The 13648-nt window shown below is 38.7% G+C and overlaps 1 protein-coding gene across 1 annotated transcript in view; it reads left to right on the forward strand.

Moving 5' to 3' along the window:
- Positions 1 to 2610, forward strand: part of LOC138713050 (frequenin-2) — a 74817-nt gene extending 72207 nt beyond the window's left edge. Inside the window, exon 7 of the mRNA XM_069844769.1 lies at positions 181 to 2610. Coding sequence (XP_069700870.1) covers positions 181 to 396 — 216 coding nt within the window. The 3' untranslated portion in view covers positions 397 to 2610. The remainder of the gene's footprint in view (positions 1 to 180) is intronic.
- Positions 2611 to 13648: the final 11038 nt, after the last annotated feature.

Below are 13648 nucleotides of genomic sequence, written 5' to 3' on the forward strand. Positions count from 1 at the left end.
GTTTGTATACATCTGAAGTCCGATTAGTGTAATATGTTGGTAATAATCAGCGATGTATGCAAGGAACTGGCCACCCTACCCCATTACCTCCTGGCGTAGTTACCATTTTGACACGTCTTTCAGCCGCATGGCAGATTGCAGATGTGTCGTCAAGTCTCACGAGTGTCTCGCTCTGCGCAGGGCCAGCAGCCCACGGCGGAGGACGACAACACGCCGCAGAAGCGGGTGGACAAGATCTTCGACCAGATGGACAAGAACCACGACGACCGCCTGACGCTGGAGGAGTTCCGCGAGGGCAGCAAGGCGGACCCTCGCATCGTGCAGGCCCTGTCCCTGGGCGACGGCAGCCTGCAGCAGCGCGACCCTGCGGCGGCGGCGTCGCCCTCGCCCGGCTAGCCAGTGCGCGGGGACTGTGGGGACCTGGACCGGGTGGCGTAGAGGTCGTTTGTTTTCCAGGTTTTTACGTTTTTGTATGTGCGTTTTGTAACCGATTTCGCCGCAAGCCTTTTGTTTTTAAGATGCAACGTGTCCGTCCCAGAGCCCCCCTTCCAGAGCACAGAGGTAGCGTTCAGCTCTCCACGTAATGGGTGCGGATGTACAGTGGATGCCACGGTGCCTTCTGCTGGGACGGGACGACACGTCACACCCTGTATGCAGCGCACGCCAGTATAACGAAATACTCGATATTTCCCTATAATTTAACGTTGAAATACTTCAGTTTAACACATTTCATTTTTACGAACAAATCAGTAGGACTATATCGAAATAAAAACTCGGTCCCTTGCCGAAAAATCTAGTTTTTTAACGAAAAATATTTTAAACGTAGGGTACAATTGGTAGCAAGTAGGGACATATTTTATATTACAATAATATCGCATTTTCATAATAGCCACGTCGTCTACTATAGTGCAGAATTTTGTGTTAGTTTCCTCATGCAGTTGTTTGGTTTCCTTCTACATGGCACTACTGTTCTACAAACAAAACTAATGTTTGTATTTTTTTCTTTAAAGTTTTTCTTATCAATAAATGCAATGCAAGTACATCATTTTCATTTTATTTAAAGATATTTTCTATACTTACACCAAAAAAGTGCGAAATTTACGACATAAGTAGAGGTAAATAAGCAAACGTGCTTTTTTCTTTAGATTTCGATATAACGAAATTTCACTATAACGAAGTAACATCAGAGATTTCCAAGATTTCGTTATACTGGTATTTTGCTGTATCGCCATAATGTGTTGTTGATTCAAATTGTTCGTGGCCGCATTGCACATAAGCCTTTTTTCACTTTCTTAATCTTTCGTCTAAGGAAATTTTACCTCAGGAATTTTTTACAAGTGTTGTTCTGAAATAAACATCTTTTGGATCTTATGAGTTCCATTGTACATTACTCGGGGCTATTTAAGCGTACATAATAAGTGTAACGAGCAGCAATTCCAGACGATCCTGGCATCCACCAGACACCCATTCCTGGAAGCTACTGTTTCGTGTAGCCAGCAGCTTCACTCGGCCCTCGCCTGCAAAGCCTTGGTTTCGGTTCCCATCGCTGTATAGTCTCTCGTAGGGTGTGGAATCTCGACTCTGTACATACTGTGTGCACCTCACTTGTGGCATTGGTTTACACGGCACCGAACCCGGCCGCTCCAACACTCTCATTGTTAAGTGTCCTTGTCATTTACAAACGAGAAGTTTTATTCTTGGCGGGAAACGCTGGCGCTGGCTTGCACACTCGCTGACTTCTGTAGCTGTATTGGGACTCGAGTGCTGTTCGCTGGCCGTAAAGATCATTGCTCAGTTGTAGTGGATGTCTACGGTAGAGAAGTGTTGATGAGGAAAACCTCACTGAGATGTTGTGATGTAATAATGGAGCCTGTCAGCTATGGTGGGGCTCAATTCTCATGTATTCGATATTGAAAACTATTTCACTCTTTTACGAAAATGTTCAAGCTTTGTTGAAATGCGCTGACAGAAGTCACGGGATGTCAACTGGCGCTCCTTGCGGTAAGATGGGCAAAGAACAAAAAATGGCTTTTATATGTAGGTTTAGATGCTTGAAGTATTTCTGAATCGTGATTCGCCCCAGGAGGAGGGAGTTTTGAAGAAGGCGGTACAAAAAAAATTGAAGGTATAGAGTTACCAACGTGCCGGGTTCGGTGCCCGGATCCAGAACTCTCATTTCTGCTTGATTTCTCCAAGTACTCACCATACAATCGGCCTATTTGTGTGACTTACTGTGTTTTGATTTACGTTAAAGATATTCTGTGATAATTACACACGATGCAATAATGAACTGTTTCTTGGAAATGTGTTTCATAACATAAGTTGAGACGGTTTGTTACGTTTTGTAATGGACGACTCGTGTTACAGTGTGAGTGCGGTGTGAGTGGATGATGACGTGTCTGCCTCGCTGCCTGTCTGTCAACTGAAATGCAAGGCGTTCTCTGCCGCTGTGTTGCCAGTCTTTAACTGCGCAGGTCTCGGGTTCAACGAGATGCTTTAAATATTTTCCTGCCACCTGATTTCGTGTCCATCTCTTTCCAAGTAACTTTATTTGTCCCAGCATGTAACAAAGCACATCATGATCGATAGCGAACGTATAATGTGAAGCTATTCTATGTCACTTCAAGTTAAACAATGAGACAATGCAAATAACATGCTGAAATGAAATGTATACAGCATGCAGCACATAGAAATGAGTACCAGACCTCCTGCAAGAAAAACAACTCACTCTGCTTCAGCCATTATTGTTTATTACATCTTTCGTCGGAATTCCTTTCCTCTATTTCCGTGCAACACCATTGCACATTCAGTTGGAACGGATTTCTTCATTTCCACCAAAAAAAAGAAAGAAAGCTCCTCTTGTACTCTGTTCACATGCAATTGAATCAGTTTTCTGTATTCCCATAAAATAATTGTTGTATTCAGTTGCATCGGTTTTCTCAATTTCCAACAAGAACAACTGTACGGTGTTCAGTTGGATCGATTTTGACTATTTCCATATAAAACAATTTTTGTATTCTGTTTGATCGGTTTTCTATACTGCCATCAAAAACAACTGTTGTATTCTGATGCATCGATTTTTTTCTACTCTCATCAGAATCAATTACTGTTGTATTCACTTGGATTGGTTTTCTCTATTTTCATCAAATATAATCACTGTATTCAGTTGGATCAATTTTCTCTATTTCCATATAAAACAAATGTTGTATTCTGTTGGATTGGTTTTTTATACCCCCATATAAAACAAATGTTGTATTCTGTTGGATCGGTTTTTTATACTCCCATCAAAAATAATTGTTGTATTCAGTTAGATCGGTTTTTTATACTCCCATATAAAACAAATGTTGTATTCTGTTGGATCGGTTTTTTATACTCCCATCAAAAATAATTGTTGTCTTCAGTTAGATCGGTTTTTTATGCTCCCATATAAAACAAATGTTGTATTCTGTTGGATCGGTTTTTTATACTCCCATAAAAAAATAATTGTTGTATTCAGTTAGATCGGTTTTTTATACTCCCATATAAAACAAATGTTGTATTCTGTTGGATCGGTTTTTTATACTCCCATATAAAACAAATGTTGTATTCTGTTGGATCGGTTTTTTATACTCCCATCAAAAATAATTGTTGTATTCAGTTAGATCGGTTTTTTATACTCCCATATAAAACAAATGTTGTATTCTGTTGGATCGGTTTTTTATACTCCCATCAAAAATAATTGTTGTATTCAGTTAGATCGGTTTTTTATGCTCCCATATAAAACAAATGTTGTATTCTGTTGGATCGGTTTTTTATACTCCCATAAAAAATAATTGTTGTATTCAGTTAGATCGGTTTTTTATACTCCCATATAAAACAAATGTTGTATTCTGTTGGATCGGTTTTTTATACTCCCATAAAAAATAATTGTTGTATTCAGTTAGATCGGTTTTTTATACTCCCATATAAAACAAATGTTGTATTCTGTTGGATCGGCTTTTTATACTCCCATAAAAAATAATTGTTGTATTCAGTTAGATCGGTTTTTTATACTCCCATATAAAACAAATGTTGTATTCTGTTGGATCGGTTTTTTATACTCCCATCTAAAACAAATGTTGTATTCTGTTGGATCGGTTTTTTATACTCCCATCAAAAGAAATTTTGTTTTAGGCTGGATCGGTTTTTTCTGTTTCCATACAAAACAAATGTTGTGTTCTGTTGGATCGGTTTTTCATTCTCCCATCAAAATCAATTATTATTGTCTTCAGTTGGATCGACTTTCTCCTCGATAATCGCCTCGTCTTGTTTCATCTGCACTGGAAACTGTTAACATCTAATAATACAGGACTTCTGCCAAAAATTGTTTGACTTTATGTTTCATATTTTAAAATATTACAAATACAGGCGGTGTCTGCGGTGATCTTGTGAACCGAAGAAAAATTAGAATTGTCTGCTGTTCAGGGGGAAGCTGAAACAAAAACAGACCAGGAGCTCGGCCTTGAAAGGAGAAGCTCAGATCCCAACACTTCTCACTCACTAGCCAGCAACGGTGCATCTCGGTACATAATTCACTTCATTGTTGAACAACTTCAAATACTACTTTCATTGTTGCACTTGATTGCAATGCAGTTGGCAATAATGAAGTCACCGGCTTTCTTGCCCTTTCCGTTCATTAATGCCAAACGAAGAAGAATGTGACCACAGCGTAGTGGGGCTGCACTAACTTTCAATACGACGCATGACTGGCTAATCAAATACAATAATAGAGGTCGAACAGTGTTGCCTAGTTGTCCCCTCCAAGGCGATGCAGATTTCCCAGTTCTGAGCAGAATTTCCCGAAAGCAATAATAACGGTGTTCCCTGAGCAACGGCTGTTAGTAACCTGGCTTCGTGTGGGTGAGTGCTGCCATTGGTAAAATGATGATGATGATAATAATAATAATAATAATAATAATAATAATAATAATAATAATATGAGGCACGATAGCCCATGAAGGACTATGACCGACCAGCCAGCTGGTGGCCTCACGTCCACATGCCGAAGCAGAGGTGGACGATCATCCAACTAGAATGGAAGCATCGTGTGGTTAGCACGATGATCCCCCAGCCATTATAGCTGGCTTTCATAACTGGATTTCGCTACCTATCGTAGCTCCCCAAGTGCATCACAATGCTGGGTGGCCACACTGGCCGAAATTTCATTTCTTCCCCCATGAGGACTGGATCCAGCGCGCATTCCGTAATGCTCCGTCTAGACAGGATGCCTTAGACCACGACGCCACGGCGCGGGACTTAGTAAAATAATAATAATAATAATAATAATAATAATAATAATAATAATAATAATAATAATAATAATGGGATGTACTTGAGTCATACTGTATCATGTTCATATCCCTTATTTGCAGTATCGTTTCTAAGGAAAAAATTTATATTTCTAAGACATTTTTCAGAACTTCGTTATATTACGTTGCAATAATTTGTATTAGTTGATTGTGTGTTTTTGAGAACATAAAGCAAAAAAAGTTTTTCCTCAAGGCAATCCTAGATTTGACTCACATGAATTGCAGTGGTGCTGATGTTAGTCGTGCGCTTTGTTCGTCGAAAATGATGACGTTCGACATTCGCTGATGTTCATTCACACTGCTGTCCTCCTTCAAGTTTTAACCGCTGAATAATTTATCACAAATCTTGACATTAATTTTTCATATGCAAAAAAGACGAAGTTTGTAATGCCTTAGTTGCCTCTGAAGTCAAGACCCGCCAGCAATGGTCTTCTGCTCTTCCAACCTAAAACGTTCATTATACTTAAATTCTGTTTTAAATTGAACATGTATTTTTTTCCTTATTAACTCTATGATTTTCTTTATTAGCCCCACAACTTTCACTAGTACTCGACCACATATTTCGTAAATTATAAATGATATAACAATAATAAAATTATAGATATTCTTACACTAGCAGATTAGTTTTCTTTCACTAGTAGAGAAAATTGTACCGATTTTGTTATGAATTATGCGGAGTCATAAAGTACAAGTGTACTCCATACTTCTGTGGAACACAATCCCCGTAATTTGTACAGATTACAGGTGAACTTGCTTGTGCCACAGGGCCCTTATTTTATGGTACATTCGAAGTGCGGAATATATTGATTTATATTTACAAAAATTAAAGGAATTATGTGGCAAAACGGCTAAATGTTAGAACCGTCTACTAAAAGGGAACATTCCAGAAAATAGATGATGGATACAAACATTCATAAGAAGGAATTTAATTTAAATGGCTTTAAAATAAATGAAATCAGGCGAGACCCAATTAATATTCAAGAAGCTGTCTGCTAGCGGAACATTGATATGTCACAAACAATTTTTCCCTGTTCAAGGACGTAATTAGTTTACACTGCGTCATTTAATTATACCTGGCTACGTTTTTTCCAAGATTTTCCCTAATTTTAAGGTGAATATCAGGTAACCTCATGGAACACTAGATAACCACACTGTTAATGCAGCTTTGCTGAATTGCTAACTATTAAGAATATACTACAAGTAACGTATGTGGTGTGAGATCGTGTTATGAGTGGCCTGTGACATCGGAGCCTGTTACAGTGAAAGGAAGTCAATTCGCTGTAAGGGCGTGTGTGTACGGAGAGACACAACCGCCGCGGTACAGTTCAAGTGTAATACAAACTGTCGTGAAGTGCAGTGCGCTCCGTAGTATGGCTCAGAAGGAAAGAAACGCGTCTTGGAAATTAGAATACAGTATTTAGTTTCACAGTATGGTGCAGAAGTATTTAGCATTCAAAATAACAATCTGTATTGTAGACTTTGCAATGTCAGCGTTACGTCTGCTAAAAACAAAGAATATAATGTATGACTTGAGGCTTTCCCGGCGTTTGATGTAGAATAACTCTTCTCGGGTTCTCAGTCAGGTGAGTTGGAGATTAGCTTCTAAGCTTTCGATGCCTAGCTCTGCCATCTTCTTCAGGGAATGAAGTGATGTGGGACCATGTCTAGCCGGTATATATGCAATAGTATCATTATCATTTCATTGTCATCGTCTATTGCATATATACCGGCTAGACATGGTCCCACATCACTTCATTCCCTGAAGAAGATGGCAGAGCTAGCGTCGAAAGCTTGGAAGCTAATCTCCAACTCACCTGGCTGAGAACCCGAGAAGAGTTATTCTAAAGAATATAACGTTCAAAGGCACGTACGTACAACGAAACATAAACGGCTGGAACCAGGAAATGTGCAGAAGGACCCTGTATCAAATTCAACATTTTATGAAGACATGTGCAAGGCATTTATACCTGCCGACATACCATTTAACTTATTAGAGACAATCAAAATCAAATTAGTCATGAGTCAGTTAAGTATTTATTCTGATATTTTGTTAACTTTATTATTAGCACGTTTTCAGTGAAAGTACATTTTGCCCCCGTAATATTTTATTAAACATTACAGTGTTTAATTTAACTTATGTAATTGTTATGACGTCTTTCAAGTACACAAACCAGAAACCAAATTTGGGCCACCTGAATTTTCCAAGTTGCAGTTATAACATACTGCAGTGCTCGCCAAAATATCTTAGATTGAATTTCTGTAATTTCAGAATACTGCGAGCATTCAAAATTGCTTCTTTTTCATTATATATTTTTTCTTGTCGTAAAGAAGTTAAATGTCCCGCGCCGTGGCGTCGTGGTCTAAGGCATCCCGCCTAGGACTCGCGTTACGGAATGCGCGCTGGTTTGAGTCCTCATGGGGGAAGAAATTTTCTCATGAAATTTCGGCCAGTGTATGGGACCGGTGCTCACCCAGCATCGTGATGCACTTGGGGAGCTACGATATGTAGCGAAATCCGGTTGCGAATACCAGCTATAACGGCTGGGAGGATCATCGTGCTAACCACACGATACCTCCGTTCTGGTTGGATGATCGTCCACCTCTGCTTCGGCATGTGGGCGTGAGGCCAGCAGCCGGCTGGTCGGTCTAGGCCCTTCACGGACTGTAGCACCACGGATTATTATTATTATTATTATTATTATTATTATTATTATTATTATTATTATTATTATTATTATTATTATTATTATTATTAAAGAAGTTAAATATCTCTCACCGCAAGAAATTTCCACCTGGCGACACTGTGGCCGATTACTTTGGCTCTCCCGTCCGTCTAAAATAGAAAATGTCTTATGCTCGGAGTCTTTTTCAAGAAATAGGATAACGTAAATCGTATAACACCCCTGTAATTAAATGTGCAGATTAGCAATGCTGCGAGAACCGAAAAATGAGAAATTTAAGATAAATGCACAAAGTATTAAATAGGGTTTCTGTATGAGAGCGACAGCAACTAAGCAATATGTAAGTTGAGAGTGCAGAAAGCACCTCGTTCACAAAGTCCGCGCCTATGAGACACATTATTGTTATTAGAGGCCAACAAACAAAAGATAGCTTCTATTATGGGGACACAACCTAGGGACATTAGGCCTGCTGTAACGAGCGGGCTCCCAGTTTTCTCGTCGTCTGGCTTTGATCCAATTTTCTTTAGCGGCAGGGCTGCATGGAAATTTTAAATGCCAAAGTGTATCGAGTTGAGAAGGATTCTGGTTTGTTATAGAATGTAACATCTGGGATTTTCTTCACAGACTTATTGTTATTACAACCGCATATGACAGAATTAGGCATCTTAGCCTATGGGAAAGTACGTAGAAATAAATATGAGTTATATTTGGCTGCTCCAAAGCGTGTCTCTGTGGAATATCGCATTAAACATACTGCCAAACCGTACGCACGTAGATCATAATGTGGCACTTACCATCGTGGCTGCTATGCGAACCAATCAGCTTTACTGTAAGCATTCTCTGGTAATACTAGAGTGCAATTTTGGTCATATTTCCCACCTCAAGAAATGATGGCATTCTGTGACACAACATAAATAATTCTGAAGAGAATGCTTTAACAAATTGAATTACAAGTAATAGACATTGGAAGCAGTAGAGATATTATTCCATAGATGCGGGAAGACAAATGCCTAAGAATGGACATCACGATCAACAGTATAAGTGAGTTTTAAATTTAAAAATCATATTGAGGTTAATATTTCAGATGAGTTGAAAGTATATATAATAAACAATTGTTTTTAATTTCAGTCAACAACTTATCGATTAATACAGAAAACAATTTTCTGTTTTTAAGTTTCACATCATTATATATCCACAAATATTTTCGATTTTTTGTATCTCCACCTGATGATTTAAAAAAAAATCGAAAATATTTGTGGATATATAATGATGTGAAGTCCCGCGCCGTGGCGTCGCGGTCTAAGGCATCCTGTCTAGGACTCGCATTACGGAATGCGCGCTGGTTCGATTCCTCATGGGGAAGAAATTTTCTCATGAAATTTCGGCCAGTGTATGGGACCGGTGCTCACCCAGCATCGTGATGCACTTGGGGAGCTACGATAGGTAGCGAAATCCAGCTATAACGGCTGGGGGGATCATCGTGCTAACCACACGATACCTCCATTCTGGTTGGATGATCGTCCACCTCTGCTTCGGTATGTGGGCGTGAGGCCAGCAGCCGGCTGGTCGGTCTAGGCCCTTCACGGGCTGTAGCGCCACGGATTATTATAATGATGTGAAACTTAAAAACAGAAAATTATTTTCTGTATTAATCGATAAGTTGTTGACTGAAATTAAAAACCATTCTTTATCATGTAGTATAAATAAGGCTGTTGAGAGGCGGACTGCAGACGTGGGGAGTTCTAGCCAACACGTGCCGCCCGTCGGTTTAAATTTAGTCAAATTGTTAATGCAACCTTTGCGATGGTATTTTATAAACACTTAACACACTCATCAATAACATTATTGGCATGCTTTTCTCTTTCTCTCTCTTTGTGAGTGGCGTTGAAAGTTGAGTAGTACGCTGTTTAATATTATGTAGAGCTTGTAGATGTTTGACAATTTCCACAGCCTTCTAGAATAATCAACGCCGAAGCAAAAGTAATTCTGTAATCGGCTAACTCAACAATAACAAACCAAGTCCAGGCTTGATGTTCTAGATGGCAGCACACACAAGCAGGCGCCTCGTATTTCGCAGTTGTTTCATTGTTACTAAGGTGAGCCGAAACAGTTGCTCACTCCTCTCCTCTCTTAGCTGCTTCGAGTGCGCATGCTTCTCATTATCGCTTCCTGCGGGGCGTGACTGTTCCCAGGTCTGTGTTGGCGACCTCCGACGAATATGGGACTGCATGCTTTGGTTATAGGATAAGTGTGCCTATTCTGCTAACATCTATTTACTTTTCTGAACTTTTCACACTTACCAACGTTACTAAATTAAATTTCTCTTGCCTCTTTCGAAATAAATGCGAATCTGCCCTGCTTCTTAGTGCATGTTCGTAGAGAGCTTCTTGTCTTGTCGGCGCCAACTCCGGACTGTACGTGGTTACTTGCACCCCATGTGCCGCGGAGCTGGTCTTCTAGAAAATGGCACTGTGCAGTAATTATTATGAATTTATTATGGGAAACTACGTCGATAGTGTTGCCGGCACTTCAAATGGTGCAGTCTAATGGTCTGCAATGCGTCAGTTAAGCCGACAGTCACGCCCCCGCAGGTGTGTCTAGAATATTGCCTTGATGTCTGTGACTAACAATCATGTATGTTTCAGATGTTCGTGGTAGCATGACTACTGTAATCTTAGTGATAGTGTTGAATTGTAAACTGAGTGTAAATAACTTCCTTCTCTCCTCTTTTTAAAGATCACGATCAAATATAAAAGTGCCATGTTGCTGGGGTGTTGTGTGTTGTTATGTAATCCTGAGATAGCCCCTCATGTAACATAATAAACAATTAAACAAAGTGATGTCTTAGCGTATTAAAATAATTGATCATTAAATACACTTACTATGATCTCATTGCTGACAGTAGACCAACCCCTAATAAAATTTTCTTAAATACTCCATACCAAATGCATAAACATTCATACTAAAACCTGTAACTCACTTTATTTTTAAGAAGCAATAATAAAACTAATACAATACGGCTGAATAACGATCACGCATAAATATGCGTCTGCTGTAAAATTCGCTTGTGTGAAGTTAGTCGGTGCATTTCTTCCAGAGATAGGGTCCTTGTTGCAAAACAATGTGGTAAGACTGTACAAATCAGTGCCTCTTTATCATATGATCAACAATTACTAAGAATTACTTGTTCAGGTTCCATTGGACTCCACAGAAGTTCCACTACAATCGTTCATTGCCTTATTGTTCCATTCCATTTATTATACATCAATGCTGTATGGATGTACGTAGTTGTGTACTGAGTGATCGTTATTTTGTTGTTTTATCACTTCATTGTCTGTGTGGATGTGGTTGTGTCCTAAGTATACTTTATTATGTCGCTTTATCATTTCATTTGTCTGTGTGGATGTTGCTTTATCATTTCATTTGTCTGTGTGGATGTTGCTTTATCATTTCATTTGTCTGTGTGGATGTTGCTTTATCATTTCATTTGTCTATGTGGATGTGGTTGTGTCCTGAGTATACTTTATTATGTCGCTTTATCATTTCATTTGTCTGTGTGGATGTTGCTTTATCATTTCATTTGTCTGTGTGGATGTTGCTTTATCATTTCATTTGTCTGTGTGGATGTTGCTTTATCATTTCATTTGTCTATGTGGATGTGGTTGTGTCCTGAGTATACTTTATTATGTCGCTTTATCATTTCATTTGTCTGTGTGGATGTTGCTTCATCATTTCATTTGTCTGTGTGGATGTTGCTTTATCACTTCATTTGTCTATGTGGATGTGGTTGTGTCCTGAGTATACTTTATTATGTCGCTTTATCATTTCATTTGTCTGTGTGGATGTTGCTTTATCATTTCATTTGTCTGTGTGGATGTTGCTTTATCATTTCATTTGTCTATGTGGATGTGGTTGTGTCCTGAGTATACTTTATTATGTCGCTTTATCATTTCATTTGTCTGTGTGGATGTTGCTTCATCATTTCATTTGTCTGTGTGGATGTTGCTTTATCACTTCATTTGTCTATGTGGATGTGGTTGTGTCCTGAGTATACTTTATTATGTCGCTTCATCATTTCATTTGTCTGTGTGGATGTTGCTTTATCATTTCATTTGTCTGTGTGGATGTTGCTTTATCATTTCATTTGTCTGTGTGGATGTTGCTTTATTATTTCATTTGTCTGTGTGGATGTTGCTTTATCATTTCATTTGTCTATGTGGATGTGGTTGTGTCCTGAGTATACTTTATTGTGTCGCTTTATCATTTCATTTGTCTGTGTGGATGTTGCTTTATCATTTCATTTGTCTGTGTGGATGTTGCTTTATCATTTCATTTGTCTGTGTGGATGTTGCTTTATCATTTCATTTGTCTATGTGGATGTGGTTGTGTCCTGAGTATACTTTATTGTGTCGCTTTATCATTTCATTTGTCTGTGTGGATGTTGCTTTATCATTTCATTTGTCTGTGTGGATGTTGCTTTATCATTTCATTTGTCTGTGTGGATGTTGCTTTATCATTTCATTTGTCTATGTGGATGTGGTTGTGTCCTGAGTATACTTTATTGTGTCGCTTTATCATTTCATTTGTCTGTGTGGATGTTGCTTTATCATTTCATTTGTCTGTGTGGATGTTGCTTTATCATTTCATTTGTCTATGTGGATGTGGTTGTGTCCTGAGTATACTTTATTGTGTCGCTTTATCATTTCATTTGTCTGTGTGGATGTTGCTTTATCATTTCATTTGTCTGTGTGGATGTTGCTTTATCATTTCATTTGTCTATGTGGATGTGGTTGTGTCCTGAGTATACTTTATTATGTCGCTTTATCATTTCATTTGTCTGTGTGGATGTTGCTTTATCATTTCATTTGTCTGTGTGGATGTTGCTTTATCATTTCATTTGTCTGTGTGGATGTTGCTTTATCATTTCATTTGTCTATGTGGATGTGGTTGTGTCCTGAGTATACTTTATTGTGTCGCTTTATCATTTCATTTGTCTGTGTGGATGTTGCTTTATCATTTCATTTGTCTGTGTGGATGTTGCTTTATCATTTCATTTGTCTGTGTGGATGTGGTTGTGTCCTGAGTATACTTTATTATGTCGCTTTATCATTTCATTTGTCTGTGTGGATGTTGCTTTATCATTTCATTTGTCTGTGTGGATGTTGCTTTATCATTTCATTTGTCTATGTGGATGTGGTTGTGTCCTGAGTATACTTTATTATGTCGCTTTATCATTTCATTTGTCTGTGTGGATGTTGCTTTATCATTTCATTTGTCTGTGTGGATGTTGCTTTATCATTTCATTTGTTATACATCACGTGCAGTGCAATGCAGTTGTGTACTTACTATTTATTATTTCATTATTTTAATGTGTCATATTATTATTATTATTATTATTATTATTATTATTATTATTATTGATTTAACTCCTTGCAGGTTTTGAGTTTTGTTTTGTGTTGTCTACATGGACACAGTCAAGTTATGAATGATTGTTAATTTACCCCGGTTGTTCATTTCCGACTCGGCAGCGGGAAGTCAATTGCGACACAACGGGGACCCCGTCGTCTTTCTAAGCTGGAGGAGCACTGATATTCGTTGCTGCTTACCTTGCTATTCAAGCCTGATTCTCGTCTGCATGGT

Source organism: Periplaneta americana, chromosome 14 (assembly GCF_040183065.1).
Source record: "Periplaneta americana isolate PAMFEO1 chromosome 14, P.americana_PAMFEO1_priV1, whole genome shotgun sequence".
Classification (NCBI taxonomy): domain Eukaryota; kingdom Metazoa; phylum Arthropoda; class Insecta; order Blattodea; family Blattidae; genus Periplaneta; species Periplaneta americana.